At 37.0% G+C, this 15,956-nt stretch overlaps 3 protein-coding genes across 3 annotated transcripts in view; 2 read left to right on the forward strand and 1 right to left on the reverse strand.

Moving 5' to 3' along the window:
- The first annotated feature begins 88 nt into the window (after nucleotides 1–88).
- Nucleotides 89–1,030, forward strand: LOC122825414 (trace amine-associated receptor 1-like). The gene has a single exon (XM_044106831.1). It carries the CDS (start codon nucleotides 89–91, stop codon nucleotides 1,028–1,030), a length of 942 nt encoding a protein of 313 aa, XP_043962766.1.
- Nucleotides 1,031–3,412: 2,382 nt separating this feature from the next.
- LOC122825871 (trace amine-associated receptor 1-like) lies at nucleotides 3,413–4,357 on the forward strand. Its single transcript, XM_044107450.1, has one exon. It carries the CDS (start codon nucleotides 3,413–3,415, stop codon nucleotides 4,355–4,357), a length of 945 nt encoding a protein of 314 aa, XP_043963385.1.
- Nucleotides 4,358–5,603: 1,246 nt separating this feature from the next.
- LOC122825415 (mucin-17-like) overlaps nucleotides 5,604–15,956 on the reverse strand; it is an 80,043-nt gene continuing 69,690 nt past the window's right edge. Inside the window, exons 43-55 of the mRNA XM_044106832.1 lie at nucleotides 12,991–13,097; nucleotides 12,846–12,904; nucleotides 12,610–12,755; nucleotides 12,167–12,376; nucleotides 11,669–11,878; nucleotides 11,441–11,575; nucleotides 11,190–11,365; nucleotides 9,295–9,459; nucleotides 7,807–9,201; nucleotides 7,668–7,709; nucleotides 7,318–7,377; nucleotides 7,075–7,135; nucleotides 5,604–6,998 (exon numbers count right to left, since the gene is read on the reverse strand). Of these exons, the coding sequence (XP_043962767.1) occupies nucleotides 6,925–6,998; nucleotides 7,075–7,135; nucleotides 7,318–7,377; nucleotides 7,668–7,709; nucleotides 7,807–9,201; nucleotides 9,295–9,459; nucleotides 11,190–11,365; nucleotides 11,441–11,575; nucleotides 11,669–11,878; nucleotides 12,167–12,376; nucleotides 12,610–12,755; nucleotides 12,846–12,904; nucleotides 12,991–13,097 (2,840 nt within the window). The 3' untranslated portion in view covers nucleotides 5,604–6,924. The remainder of the gene's footprint in view (nucleotides 6,999–7,074; nucleotides 7,136–7,317; nucleotides 7,378–7,667; nucleotides 7,710–7,806; nucleotides 9,202–9,294; nucleotides 9,460–11,189; nucleotides 11,366–11,440; nucleotides 11,576–11,668; nucleotides 11,879–12,166; nucleotides 12,377–12,609; nucleotides 12,756–12,845; nucleotides 12,905–12,990; nucleotides 13,098–15,956) is intronic.

The raw sequence follows: 15,956 nt of genomic DNA on the forward strand, positions 1-15,956 counted from the left end.
TCTGCCATCTCTACAACTCCATAAAAGCAAGCAAGATTCTGTTCAAAGAATTTTTTGTTTTTTGTTTTTTTTCAACAGGATTGAAAAAATGGTTGAAGATCACCGTCTCTGTAATGAGTCAGCAGAGCTGGATGGACAGACTGTGACCTCTTATGTACTAAATGCTTTTGTGGTTACTTGGTCAATTCTGATAATATGTGGAAACCTTCTTGTGATCGTCTCTGTGGTTTACTTCAAGCAGCTCCACACTCCAACAAACTACCTCATCCTCTCTCTGGCTGTGACCGACCTGCTGGTTGGGGCTTTAGTTTTACCTTTCAGCACAATATTGTCTCTCAGCTCCTGCTGGAATTCAAGTTATTTACTCTGTAAAATGCGAGGCCTGTTTGATATTTTACTGTGCGCATCATCTATTTTAAATTTGTGCTGCATATCCATTGACAGATATTATGCAGTGTGTCATCCTTTAACATATAGGAGTAAAATGAATGTCCGTGTAATTCTGGCCATGATCCTGGTGAGCTGGACTCTTTCAGCTCTACTGGCCATAAGCATCACTGGACGTGGATTAACTCAAGGAAATCTCAAACAAAAGTGTGCTATATTTATAGCTACAAAGGAAACCAGTCCTGGACCATTTATTGAATTCTACATTCCAGCTATTATCATTTTAACAATCTACCTGAGGATTTTGATGGTGGCGAAGAAGCAGGCGAGACAAATCCAGAACACTCTGAAATCTGAAGCTGCTCTCAGTAAGATGGAGAGAAAGGCCAACATAACTCTGAGTGTGGTGATGGGAGTCTTCCTCATGTGTTGGACTCCTTTCTTTCTATCTCTAGGTTTATACAGTATGGGAAAATTCACAATACCTGTTGCTGTTATGGAAGCATTTAAATGGTTAGGATGGTCCAATTCTATGTTAAATCCATTAGTTTATGCTTTCTTTTACAGGTGGTTCAGACGGGCCTTTAAATTTATCATTTTTGGTCAAATATTTAAAGGAGATTTTTCCAATGCAACTTTGTGACACACTTTGATTCTATGTGCTGAGGTGCAATTTAACATGTTATCTCTTTATTGTTCACAATATTTTACATGGTAGAATTTTGTAATGCTACAAGATACGTCTTGCTGACTCTCATTACTTTCAACTGCGAAATATTACAAATTCGAAAAAAATTGGAAGCGATTATATTTTTGATTTTGATCTGTAACATAATGAATCTGTCATCTATCATATACTTCGATAGCCCATTTTAATCCCAGTTGAAAGCTTCCTCTGTTTCTTTCTTTTGGAACGTTGGGAACAGTGTAGGTCAGTAAAACCTAAACTACCTGAATAGTTTCAAATACTTTTGGCGCATCACTGAAATATTATTAAATTGAAATGTGCATTACAATGACTGTCAGATTAAAAGTTGCTCGTGACGATAACGTTTAGGCGGGATTTAAAACACTTCATTGGGCCCACATTTCTATATCTAATTGTTTGAACAGTGTATTTTGCTCACCTAACAAATAAATTTGTTTTTCTTAGCTTTAAGCAGAAATTCATAGTAGTTAACAGAAATAGAGCCGCCTTGAAAACATCAGTCTGTTTTATATATTCATGTAGTGGTTCATCTTGTGAATTGGGCTAATAAAATAAATAGAATCTCTGTGTTAGAATTTAGCGAGGCCTGACAGATCTATTTTCATGTTATTGCAATACATTCTTATAATCATATTCTTTATCCTTGTCTTAACTCTGTTCTTATTGTTCATACGGAAGAAAAACGATAAAAATGGACAGAATATGCCAAGATAAAAAAAATTAAATAAAATAAAGAAACAAGGAAATTGTTAAAACAAATGAAAACCAAGAGTGGAAAATGACATTAGAGACGCCGTTGTAGTAATCAGGTGATTGGAAATGAGCTGAATGGAGGTAAACAATTAACACAAAGAAGCTGGTCTAAAAAAAATCTAAAGAAAGTTTAAACCAAGGAGAAAGCAGCACAAATCAAAACGTGGGTTCTCATGACATTTTTGAGTTGGGTTTAAGCAAGGAAGACTCCAGCCAATTTATTTAAATATCGTGGACTACGATATCTCAATCACACAAAAGCTGTGTCAAAATTCAGGGGCTGCGTTGGAGGCCGTGACTGGAAGTGGGCAGTGAGGAAGTCCAACAGGAATATCTTAAACAGACAGAGGTCCAGTTTTAAGGGGTTAAAATACAAAGTCAATTTTCTTTTGAGTCATGTTTTATACATACAGGATTTCTGTAACAAATGAAGGTGACATAGTTACTTGATTGTGGTCACAGGTCTGTCCAATAAATCAATTGTTTAACAGTTTTTGGTTTAACAGTTCTCACTAAAACCAGGAAGATAGAGCACATAACACCAGTTTTAAAGTCCCTCCATTGGCTCCCTGTAGCTCAGAGAATAGAATTTAAAATACTGTTGTTAGTTTATAAATCACTGAATGGTTTAGCATCACAATACATTAAAGATCTGCTGCTGTTGTATCAACCTTCCAGAACCTCTCAGGTCTTCTGGTTCTGGGGATGCAGAGCAGAACCAGAACCAGAACCAAACGAGGAGAAGCGGCATTTAGAATCTATGCACCAAAAATCTGGAACAAACTTCCAGAAAACTGTAAAACAGCTGAAACACTGACTCCCTTTAAATCTCAACTAAAAACCCACTTGTTTAGAGTTGTATTTGAAACGTAATCAATTACAAATTTATTGACATAATCTGACTTAATGTTGTGTTTTGATTGTTGATTCTATGTTGCATGACTTTGTGTTTATGATGTAAAGCCCTTGAAATGCCTGGCTGCTGAAATGTGCTATCAAATACAGTTTGATTTTGATTTGATCCCTGTCTTTGCCTGCAGTATTTTTAAACACTTTTCAGTGAGACTTTGTCTTTCCTCCAAAGCAGCAGATGCCATCAAATCCAAAAACAAAGAAAAAAATACATCTGGGTTGTTGTGTGTCAATTCATTTAAAAAGTATACAATAAACATTCAGTGTGACAGTAAATAACTTCTTTATCTTTACTTTTTGGTAACACAGATTATTCATATAAGTGTAATTAAGAGACTAAGCATATCAGAACAGCATTAGCACTAATATGTGAATTGTTCCTCGATGTGACACCAGGGAGAACGTCACTTGGATACTAGAGAACTCCTGGCAACACCCACAATATGAAGCCAATGAACACATGAACATGGAACAATAAATCTAACACATGGATGCACTTAAGTCATGAAGATACCAAGGATACAACTCTCCACCCTGAATCACAGAGAGCACTGAATTATCCGTTACCTCTACAAATCTATGAAAGCAAGCGAATTTGATTTGTTCATCACTGTTTTCTATATTGATTCGTTTTATAACAGAACTGAAAACATGGTTGAAGATCAGCGTGTGTGTAATGAGTCAGCAGAGCTGGATGGACAGACTGTGACCTCTTATGCCTTTAATGTTTTTGTCGTTTCTTTGTCACTGCTGATAATATGTGGAAACCTTCTTGTGATCGTCTCTGTGGTTTACTTCAAGCAGCTCCACACTCCAACAAACTACCTCATCCTCTCTCTGGCTGTGACCGACCTGCTGGTTGGGGCTTTAGTTTTACCTTTCAGCACAATATTGTCTCTCAGCTCCTGCTGGAATTCAAGTTATTTACTCTGTAAAATGCGAGGCCTGTTTGATATTTTACTGTGTGTATCATCTATTTTAAATTTGTGCTGCATATCCATTGACAGATATTATGCAGTGTGTCATCCTTTAACATATAGGAGTAAAATGAATGTTCGTGTGATTCTGACCATGATCCTGGTGAGCTGGACTCTTTCAGCTCTACTGGCTATTAGCATCATAGCACGAGGGATAAATCAAGAAAATCTCACAAGGAGGTGTAATTTATTCACAGCTACAAAACAATTCAGTCCCGAAACCATTTTTGAATTTTACATACCAGGTATTATCATTTTATCAATCTACCTTAAGATTTTCACGGTGGCGAAGAAGCAGGCGAGACAAATCCAGAACACTCTGAAGTCTGAAGCTGCTCTCAGTAAGATGGAGAGAAAGGCCAACATAACTCTGAGTGTGGTGATGGGAGTCTTCCTCATGTGTTGGACTCCTTTCTTTCTATCCATTGGTTTTCACAGTATGGGAATAGTCACAATACCAGTTGCAGCCATTGAAGGATTTAAATGGTTAGGATGGTCCAATTCTATGTTAAATCCTCTGGTTTACGCTTTTTTCTACAGGTGGTTCAGACAAGCCTTTGCTATGATCATTTCTGGTCAAATATTTCAAGGAGATTTTTCCAATACAAAATTATTGTGATGTATGCATAATGTATTAATAGATTTTTATTAATATTTTGCATCTTTTATTTCTGTCTAAACATTTAGGTCACTGTGCATGTATGTATTTGATGTTTAATTGTGTATAGTTGTGTTTTATCTCTGCAACACTTGTCTGTGAAAGGTGTTATATCAATAACATTTACATGTTATACATATAACATCTAGAGATATTATTATTATTATTATTATTATTATTATTATTATTATTATTATTATTATTATTGTTATATTTTGTTACATGCAATAGTATAATGCTATCTCTAGTTTTGCAAAGTCAAATCACACCAGGGAACATGTCACCATGGATACCAAAGACACACCAGTTGAGCCAATGAATGCTTCTCTACACTTGCTACTATGCTTAGAGTAAAAACTATCAAGTACGAGGGTCTTTGCTAACACATTTATGAAAACAAGTGTATTTATGTTTTCTTTATTGATTATATTTGAACAGGAGGAATGATATGGTTGAAAACCAGGGTTTCTGTAATGATTTGTGCTGCATATCCATTGACAGATATTATGCAGTGTGTCATCCTTTAACATATAGGAGTAAAATGAATGTTCATGTAATTGTGGCCATGATCCTGGTGAGCTGGACTCTTTCAGCTCTACTGGCCATAAGCATCACTGGACGTGAGCTAGGTAATGAGAATCCTGATGATATTCCCACCTTCAAAAGAATTCTGAGTTTTACGTTCCAGCTATTATAATTTCAACAATTTATCTAAAGATTTCGATGGTGGTAGAAGCAGGCTAGACAAATCCAGAACACGAGCAAAGGTCGAATGACTCGGAAGTGGATTAAGGCCAAGAGGCTGCGATCAACCCTTATGTTTTCATCCAAACAACACAAAGAGATGTCTGATGACAAGGAGACGTGGCTGGCACAAGAAAGGAAAGGCTTTCAGCATGCTTAATTTTTATAGCAATCAGAGCATACAGTCACCTGGACCTTTGCTAAGCTACATTTATGACAATTGTGAAATTAAATCATGTAATCATTTTAAATTTGCGAGGCATATTTTAAGTTTTAATAGTAAGATATTCCTTTCTTACAATATATACAACTACAAGCAGATGTTTACATGCACTGTATGAAAAGACATTTATTTATGTCACTGTGACATTTAATATGACTAAGCTTTTCTGTTCTTGCCAGAATTACTACAATAATTTCTGTTGCTAAATAAGTAGAATACATAAAAGAGAGAGACAGGACATATTAAAAAACAATTTATTACTTTCTTCAAAGTCACAAGTTCACATATATACTCAACAAAAATATAAACGCTCCATGTCCAATATTGTTGCCATGTAAATGAGCCTTTGCTGACATTTTATTGTACAAAAGTAATATTTCTCTTGATTTGTGAATAATTTTTAATCCAACTTGCTTTCAGTGAGCATTACTCTGTGAGATGTTTTTTTTACTCAGTGTATTTCCAAAATGAGCAACAACTGGACAATCCTTGGACTGGAGACAATCAAAGGCCACCCCAAAATGTCAAGTTTTGTCACAAGTCATAATGCTTCAGATGTCACACATTATGAGCTAGCATGCCATCAGCATGTTGGATGCAGGGATGTCCAGCAGAGCAGTAGCTGCATGGCATAATGTCCATTATTGGACCACTTGCCATTTAAGAGTTTGTTTCTAACAGATTGGCACTATTTCAAATCGATCTCATCCTTGTCGGCCACGTGTGACCTTCTCCAGCACCAGATCGCCACATCTGGCTCATCAAACTGCTGAATTGGCTAAGAACAGCGGCGCACGCAGCTCATCAGACTACTGGTCTGCACAACAGACGCATCACACCTCAGAGCGTCCATAACCGTCTATGAGAAGCCAACTGGGTCAAAATCAAATTCCTCAAACTGACCCCCATCATGTTCAAAGGACTGTCAATCTGATACAAACGGCCAAACCACAATGTTGTCAATGCTGATATGAAGATCAGTAATTACTGAAAATATGCTTTGAATTTCTCTATATATTGCATAATCCAAATGTTCATAAAACTCTTATGGGGCGTTTATATTTTTGTTCAGTGTATTAGGTAGCTTTTTTTTTTTGAGTGAAGCATTTTGGGTTTCCTTCCACAATCTTCTAGTAAGAGTTTGCTAGAACTTTGGCCCATTACTCCTGATAGAAGATTCATAGATCTCTTTGCTTGCAAGAGTCCATTTATCTCTGCACATAAATATTTTAAAGTACTGATATTCCTGTGATGTCACAGATTAGTAAATATATTTCCCAATTAACTCTTTTATAGTCCTCTTATTTTGGGGGGTTTTCCCCTTATGATGCTCTTTGAATTGCACATACAAACCATAACACTGTGATTTTACACTTATAATTAAAATTAACAGCAGTGTTATATATTTAAAGACATACAAAATGCTACTTCACAGTTTTCTTCACAAATTATTGCCACTGAACCTCACATTCAAGATATCATACCTGCATATGTGATATATAAAAATAGCAAAGATGAAACACATTTCACCTTTACAAGTGAACAGATTATTTGTACAGAATCAGGTGTTGGAAGCTGAATCTGATCCACTGCTGCTGGTGTTTGAGTTTCCAACCGGTGAAGAATTATAACCATCTGGAACATAAACAATAGATTGTAAGGACAGTGGTTTTAAAGGAGCAAAAAAGATAGAGAAAGTAAAACAACTTACTCCTTCTTCTGCGAAATCGACTAAAAATGCTACTAGGAGCTGAAGTTCCACCACTGGTGCTCTAAAATAACAAACGTGTAAAAAAAAAAAGAAAAGAAAAAGAAAAGGCAATTACAGAAAAAAGTTAATATTTGAATTTAATTTGAGGATGCAACAATTCAGTAAAACACATTATATGTTGATCTGATGTCAGGTTAAATTGATTGCAACATTTTGGCAGTGCTTCAGCAAATTACAACTTACTCTTGTTCGATTAGAGGTCGTGCTTAGAGCTGGTATTTTTCTTAATATCAGGGAACGGATCTACAGACAGACAAACATGTTAGTGATAAATCCAGTACAAACTGTTTTACAAATTGATAAAACAAAATATGCAGTTCTAATACTTCAATCAAAAATTGTAAGAGTATTGTATTTCCTACCTTTTCATAATAGCTAACTATTATACAGACTACTGTTAGATTCTTGGCAAGTTATCCAAAAGGTTAAGGCATATTTTTATTAGACTAATGTAAAACCAAAGAACAATGTTTTATTAGTAGTAGTAGTAGTTTTATCATTTTGTATTAGCTAGTATTTTAAGGAAAACATACCTTGGAATCAAACAGAGTCCCAAACACCAAAATAAAAAAACCCTGTAGAGTAAAACATTCATTAACAGTCCAGAAGACAAAAAAAGGATTAAAATGCCAGTTTTAAATTTGTATCCAACTCAAATAAAAATGCAAATACCTGTAAGGAATTGAAGAAAGCAAAGGCAACATGGATCCCTCCATTTGTTGGTTCCACCATGGTTCCAATTCCCAAACACCAGGTCAGTCCGAATAGAGGAGTCAGTACAGCCAGACATCTTAGAATGACTACCAAGGCATGTTTCTCATCTGCCTGGTTTGTGTTTCGTCTTCTGAGCATCTTGTACAAAACCACCAGAATGACCAAAATATTGAACACAACTATGGCCAAGGCAGGGATCACTAAGGCCAGAAGGGCCTTGGTCTTTGTCCAGTTTAGCCAACAAGCTTGATCTTCCCTAACATATCCACCCCCAGGTGCAGTGGCAGCAACTGTAGTAACAGCTATGATCAGAGGACAAACATATCCCACAGTCAAGCCAATGGCGAACATGGTCCATTTGGACATTTGGGAGAAGACCATGACTGACCGGTACAAGAGCAGCAGGCTTGAGTCAAGCATCCAAAAGAACATGGAGAGATAGAAAAAGTGCATGAAAAAGGTCGCTGCACTGCATGGTCCAACTGGAACTTTGTAGTCTTCGCCTGGGTTTTCTTTGGGGTTCTTTGAAATAGCGGCTCCAATGATGAAACAGATGTCAGCAATCAACAAGGACAGGGCTGTGTTAACAATGGCAACATGGCGCATAAAGGCAGTGCTGTTTTTGGTAAGGGGTCGCCATACAATTCCTTCGATGATGAGACAAATAACTAAGCTGATCATTGATATTCCAACACCGATATATGTCATTATATCCAGTAATACTCTTATTTCTTTAGGGATGGAAGTTGACATAAGAATTGAGAACGATGTGAGATGGTTGCAGGTGCAGGTTACAGTATCATTTATATCAGAAACAAACGTACAGCCCTGGTCATCCCAGGCACCAAGATTGTCTAAGAGGCTAAAATTCCAGAAGACGCATTGAGGGTTCAGTTCCAGAGTCGTATTGAGCTTTTGATAGCTTAAGGTGACGTTGTGAATCGATTCATTTACTTTGACAAGCAGAACACCAGCATTGATGACAGTCTCAGGGTAAGTTTCATTGCTGGTTTCATTAAAAAGGCTGAAGTTATATGCAGAGGTCCGTGGTGGCATAACATTATTCAAGGAGGAGAAAAGAATAGTGGTGATAAATGTATTGTAAGAAGCTGTTTCTGGAATTGCTATGGTAACCGTGGAGTTCAGTAGTTTATTGAACGGGTCTGTAAATTTGGTTCTATTGAGATAAATCCGTTGAGTAGTTATTGAAAATGAACCATTCAGTCTTTCTGAAAGTGTCTCCATTGAAGACAGCAATAGTGAACTGGAATTTTGGGCTTCATTTGTATTCAGAGTGCTCCAAGAGTCCTTTGCATCGTCACTAATGATGACATCAACAGTTTTCAATACATTCTGTAGATGAAGAGATGTGTTATACAAATCCACAACATTCTCAAACATTGACTACAAAGTTGTTATATATAGGATGTAGCATATTCACCATACCTGCATGACATTTTCGTCTATGTTGTTTGAAACTTGTGCAATGGTATTTAATATACTGACAATGGCAGAGATTGTTGCAGGTGATTGAGTGACTTGTTGTACTTTGCCCGTGACAGCGTTAGTTAAATTCACTGTAAATTCTGGAACTTCTTCGTTTTTCAGATCCTGAATAAAAGTGAGGAGAACACAAACAAAATCTGCATAAAATATGTAAAAATATTAAGAATCAGATAATCTGATAATTTATTATCTTAAGCCTTTAACCAAATCGATTAAGGGCTTGAGCCAGACATGGGGGAAAAAATTAACTGTTCAGTGCCTGGAAGAGAGTCACTGGTAGGTCCATCTGACCACGATGACAAGAACAGGGGTCTGGTTGTGCCTGTTAATGGCTTTATAATGCTGCTCCAGAGACATAAAATATCACCTGCCTGGTGCAAAGGAACTTCGACTGAAGTCTGAGTTTGAGCAAACCAATTATTTATTTACCATATTTATCTGCATTAACATCAAATCCAATACCTGAAATCCAACTCATGGAAAGAGACTAGACCTTCTCCCACTTCAGATTTGAAAAGACAAAGAGGTACCATGTGAATGCTGAGTTATTTACACATAGAGCTGCGCCAGATCTGCTAATGGAGATAAATGTGGCAGGGGTGGACTTAAGCAGAACCAGTTAGCGGTCCTCTAGCGGAAAAGCACCTGAACCTGGGTCAAGTTCAGGGCCTCCACTGCAAAACATAAAATCAGACTAAAATACATCAAAGGAAGATATAGTTGAAGTTTATGGTTCTGAATTTTTTTTGTGTGTACATTCCAAAACACACATGCATGCATTACGTTTGGACAAAGACAACTATCTGGTCATAACTGGACTGAGGTTAAACTTAAAATTAAAACTTCATAAGGTCTACAAAAAATATGTACACAGTGCAAAAATGGCACAAGCATAGACCTCAACACACAGGTATCTTCATATGAAGTATTATAGTCTGATTTCATGTTTTGTATACCATGTTTCATATGGTATATAATTTGCTTTTATTTTTTTATGCTTCCAGTAAGTCATCATTCCACTCAGCCTGGGTCTTTTGCCCTCCACTTCAACCGGGTGATAAAAATCTAGTAGTGAAACTTGACTGTAAGTTAAAATTTGACAAAGAGGTAGATTCTGATGGGAAAATAATCTTTTAAAAAAAATTCTTTTAAAGTAAAGCCATTCTTTAGCTCCGGTGACCTGCAGAAGGTCCTCCCCGCCTTTATTAGGTCGAGGTTTGATTATTGTAATGTTTTATATGTCGGTATCAAGCAGTTTTCCATCTTTTGTTTACATCTAGTCCAAAACTCTGCCACTAGCTTGTTGACTAACTTGTGTGAACATGAACATATCACTCCTATCCCCCAGTTCAGTTCAGGATACAAGTTAAATTGTTGAAATTTGTTTTCAAAGCAATGAATGTTCTCATGCTTTAGAAAACCCTTCAGCCCAGTAGAACTTTATGGTCAGTCAGTCAATATCTGCTGCTAGGTGGAAGCCATTAGTCTTTATCAGTTGCTGGCCCAACAGCCTAGAATAGAATATGAGTTACAAGCCATCTCTGACCTGGTTTTGTTCAAGGTCAAACAACAGCCATGCCTTTAAACAGGCATTTGATGTTTGACCACTTTTAACACTGTTGTAATTTTTACTGTTTTTTATTAGAACTGTTTCTGTTTCATTGTGTTCTGCATTTGGTTTGACTTTGGAAAGCATTTTGGTCAATATGCATGGACATATGAGGTCTCCACATACTGTACATTTGATGGCCAATTCTCAGTGTGTATGAAACACAGACATGATTCTAAGGCATCACCAGATTCTGGGATCCATTTGTCAAAAGGAAACTACCTACCACTGCCTCAGTTAGCAAATCTTTGATTACGGTTACAATGCAGGTGTCTTTCGTAGGTTTCCAGGTTCTATCCAAACAAACTGCAGTCTTGGTTCCTGTTTGACCTTCTTCACAGTTTTTTTCTTTTATGTCATTTTCTCTTCCTTCTCCATATATGGGATCTTTGCAGACAATAGCTAAAAATGAAAAAAACATGCAATCAAAACGCTACTAAAACAGCATGAATTTAACATTTCACTCTTTGCTCTTACCCCCGAGAAAAACCGTCAGAATTGTTTCTTTTTTAAAACGCTCCAGACTGTCAACTTGACAGGTGAATATTTCTTTCTTTTCTTCGGCGCAGCTTCCCATCGGATATTGATAAGTGATGCAGTTCTGGGTTGAATCTGCAAACATTTTGAATTGTGTTAATTATGATTAAAAACTATCCAAAGTTTCTGAGTATTTGGAATTTGTGTATTTCATAATTTACTGTATACCTGATTGTAATTGTTTACTTCCTGCATACCACTTGAGATCAAAAAAGGGCTCGACACAACACTTAAGTGGTAAATTATTGTCTTTGAGACATTTAGCATATTCTGTACCACTGACACTGATAACGGGAGCTGGTTTGATGTTGCTAAACGTCACAGTTTTATTCTGATGGACAATAATTCCGTATTTTTCCAATGTGCATTCATAATACCCTAAAATGAAGAAAATCATAATTAGTAATTATATGCATGAACCACCCACGGCCTGTAATGAAAATTTTAGTGTTTTGGAACAGAAGGCCGCAACTGTGATCAAGTATTCTTAATATTCTATTGAATGAACTAAAATATATGTGAAGAAATAAAGAACCACATGCAAGGTTAAGTTATAACATTGCCTTATAACATTGTTATAAACTTGCCTAAATGTCACACTAATATTTAAAATGTACAAGAACATTTCATTTATTGCTTTTCAAAATAAAGATGGCTTAAACTTACCTGCATCAGAAAGAATCACTTTGTCAATATCCAGTGTGAATGGAAATTTAGAAGAAATTATATGTCTCTGTGATTGTGAAAGTGCCAACCCTTTAAATTCCCATTTAACTTTATAACCGCCACTCAAATCAAAACCCGGGGGGTCACATGTCAGTTTCATGGTTTCATCAGTATAGATTACCTCAGGTTTTAAGGTCAATGATGTGTCACCTACAGAGAGAGTCAAATACAACTGAAAGCAGGTATTTACATACAATTATTTCTGTTTTCTGAATGCCAGAAAACTTAGCAAGAACATTTTTGTAATTTTCCTTGAATTCAAAAGTTCACATACATTTGTTCATTATCTAGGATAAATATCTTCTAAACTGTATGACTTGGCTCAAACCTTTTGTGGTTTCCTGTTAAACAAAAACATAACGAAGAAAGCACTGGGCACTCACTTTGGACTTCTGGAACTTTTCCCTCAAGAACAGAAGCAATTTCTTTTTCGATGGCGTTAATGAGTTTATCATTTGCCACAGCCAACTGAGGGTCATCATATTTAGAAGATGTCCTGATAGTAAAGTCTACAATAACACTTCCTTGTCTGTAAAAACAAATGAAATCCAAAACTGTGATGAGAAGCATGTTCAGACTTACTCACCTTTCACTTTAGACAAATGTTAAAGCCAAATACCTGATGTCAGTCACAAAAGCAGCACTGACTCCATTTCTGATGCTATACTGTTGTGAAAGCTGTGGAAATAAATGTGGTTGAAATTATAAGCATCAAAGCATAAAGCTGGAAATCTGGAATCATATTGAGCAAAGAATGTACTTACCAGTCCATTAAATTGATCTTCAAGTTTTTTGTATTCAGAACTACTCTTATTTTTATAGTCCTCTATAAAGTCCTTATTTAATTTGATTGTCCTTTTAATATCAATTGCTGTTTGTGGAAAACAAAAAGTTACTTTTTTGGGTGCCATGGAAACATGAGCATCAATACAAAACACACACATGGTAAAGAGTAAATACTAGAAAGGCATCAAGCAGCTGCAGTTCAAGGAAAAAAACTGACAACTTTGATAGATCTCTTTGCATTAACAACTATTAATAAAATAATAAAAATTTGATATTTCTTTGCTAGCTGAATGCAATTTAGCAAAAAAAACAAAAAAACAAAAAAACACTTCATGGATAAAAATATAAAAACAGAAGAACAAGTCAACATTCTGTTTAAAGATAAATAGCTCACAAATAATACTTTATGCAGAAATGATTGACCTTTTTGTATTTCTGGGGACAAAAATGTTCAGGTTGCTGCTTGTTAGCTGTTAGTCATTAGTTTTAAGCAAAGTCATAAAACTAAAAGTAAAAACATAAAACATAAAACTAAAAAAAGACTTCTTTCATCAATTGAGACTTGGTAACAGCATAGTGCATTTCAAAAAAAATAAAAAAGTCAAATCACTCATCAATACTCCCAGCAAGTATGACTTAGCTTCTTCTAATCACATAATCCTGGTGGGGTTTTTTCACCGGAAAGTTTTTCTTTTGAGTGACCTGGTTTTAAGCCACTTAGCCCATTACAGTCGCTTACATGCAGCACCTTGCGTTCCACTAGGGGGTGCCCGCAGACCACCAGTGGTCCGGGAACTACATCTTGAGAAAGACTGATACATGGCATAACCTAAAATGTTAAAGCCGATCCTGAGAATTAAAGCTATTTTAGGGAGTTCTGACAAAACAGTGCACCTTGCCAGACCTAAACATGCACACCTTACAGGCCCCTCCCACTGTGACCATAATAACCATAATAATGGAGGAAGTGGGTTGCAGTCTAAGAGAAAAATTCAAATGATTGACTTTATTTTGTCTTTTTTTTCTATGCTGTACTACAGATAAGTCCTTCCCCACAATAAAGAAAACTGAGAACTTGAGAAATTGGCAGATGTCCTGTAGCATTAAGTTGTTTCTCTGTACAGCTGAAGCACACCAGCAATCTTGAACCTGAATGACCGCATGCCCTGTGTGTTGGAAAGGTGTAAGCAGCATACATGAGCATAATTCACAACCAGGGTTGACCCAAGCCTCCATGGGCCTTAAACAAAATTTGCTATTGGGGCCCTCTATTTACGTTAATAATGTGGATTGCTGTGATCAACAGGCAGAGAATTAGATCATTCACACATCAATGATCATTCACACATCATTGCATCCCTGACAGTTCTGTTTACATTATATGCTATATGTGTATGGCATAATGGTGGTAAAAACATAGTGTGCACTGTAGCTAAGATGGAATGCATACACAAATTTTTATTTTTGAAATAGGCTTGAAATACCCAGAAGAAAGACACTGGCCTGCCTGCATTGTGTAAAGTTTGCTACAAATGGGGTTTATGTTGTGACCAGTGGCGCAAAAGGTGGCTATGCAGCGCATGCAACGCATAGGGGCGCTGCACTAGATGGGGTGTAAAAATGATGTGGGGAATTCTTTCTTAGTCAGCATTTTATGTACTTAACAGCTGTTTGTGTGATGATCAGAAACAGAGGAACAGCACTGATTAGGCACCCCTTCCCTCCTGCCAGCCGCTCTCCCCTCCCATACAGGTAGCTTGGGCAGTGTCCCTTTGAGAACGCGCTGAGGCGCGTTTTTTCTCTTTTTCGTTTGTAGTAATGCTTCGACAACAAGGAGCTAAAGATGGGGCGCAGAAAAAACTCCGGGACACAAAACAGAAAACGGAAGAGGGGGAAGGATAAAGATGTTGGAGAGACGAAGAAGAGCTTTTCAAAGTGGTTGAAAGACAGAAGGTAAGTAATGTCAGTGTCAGTGACGTGCGGTCAGGGGAGGCAGGTGAGGCAGTGCCTCACCAGCCGTCATGGAAAGAAAGAAAATATATAATCATAAAGTAATTTAAATTGTTATATTCATCCGGTGGTTTGTACTAAAAAATATTTATTTTTCATGTAGCTTCACCAATTTCGATTTTTATTTGTTCAAAATCGCTGAATTTTCTTATTTTCCCATTCAAATGCTTGGAAGCGATGCCGGTGAGGCAGCAGCGAGCTCTGCCTCACCTTGGATTGCGCAACCCCTGGCTCTGCGCTGGCTGCTAAGCGGAGAGAGCATGTTGCTGTACGGCGTCAATAAAATGGTTTAAACAAATTTAATATGTGAACTTATTTCCAATAATTTAGCTTATGTATATAATGTACAGTGCTTTTGTCACCAACTGTGTTTGTGTAACGTGTTTCGTAATGAGCGATTATAAACGGCAGAGAACAGGTTCGAGGTGAGGCAGGCAGTTCTCTTGCCTCATGGCAGGGGCGCTCAAGCGTTCGTCTTGTTCACTCCTCAACTGCCGAGTAAGTGACAGCGAGCTAGGCTAAACGATTCGGGAAGCAAGTCAAGTGCAGCGATAGATTATAATAGAGATAGTGATTTTTTTCCTCTCGCTTATCCCGACTTTCGACATGGATGACTACATTACAACACTAAAAAAGTTTTCTCAAGTGGACTTTCAATCGAAGCAGGAGATAATATGTGTGTTTTGTGAGCTACAGTTTGTATGTGTAAGGATGCAGAAGTGAAACATAACCTGTAAACTGCTGTCAATCTATGCATCTATTTGCAAATCTGATTCTGATGACGTCAGTGCCTCACCAGCTATGAACCTCACCGCACGTCACTGGTCAGTGTATCAAGAGAGTTGTAAATATTCAGGTTAGCTTAAGCTAGGCTAAAATGACAGGTGGTTGTTGTTGTCCAATACGGGACGCGATTTATTCCGTATTGCTATAA

This window comes from Gambusia affinis, linkage group LG22 (genome assembly GCF_019740435.1).
Source record: "Gambusia affinis linkage group LG22, SWU_Gaff_1.0, whole genome shotgun sequence".
Taxonomy (NCBI): domain Eukaryota; kingdom Metazoa; phylum Chordata; class Actinopteri; order Cyprinodontiformes; family Poeciliidae; genus Gambusia; species Gambusia affinis.

Coding starts and splice junctions, on each gene's coding strand:
- LOC122825871 (XM_044107450.1), top strand. CDS start 3,413: ATGGTTGAAGATCAGCGTGTGTGTAATGAGTCAGCAGAGCTGGATGGA.
- LOC122825414 (XM_044106831.1), top strand. CDS start 89: ATGGTTGAAGATCACCGTCTCTGTAATGAGTCAGCAGAGCTGGATGGA.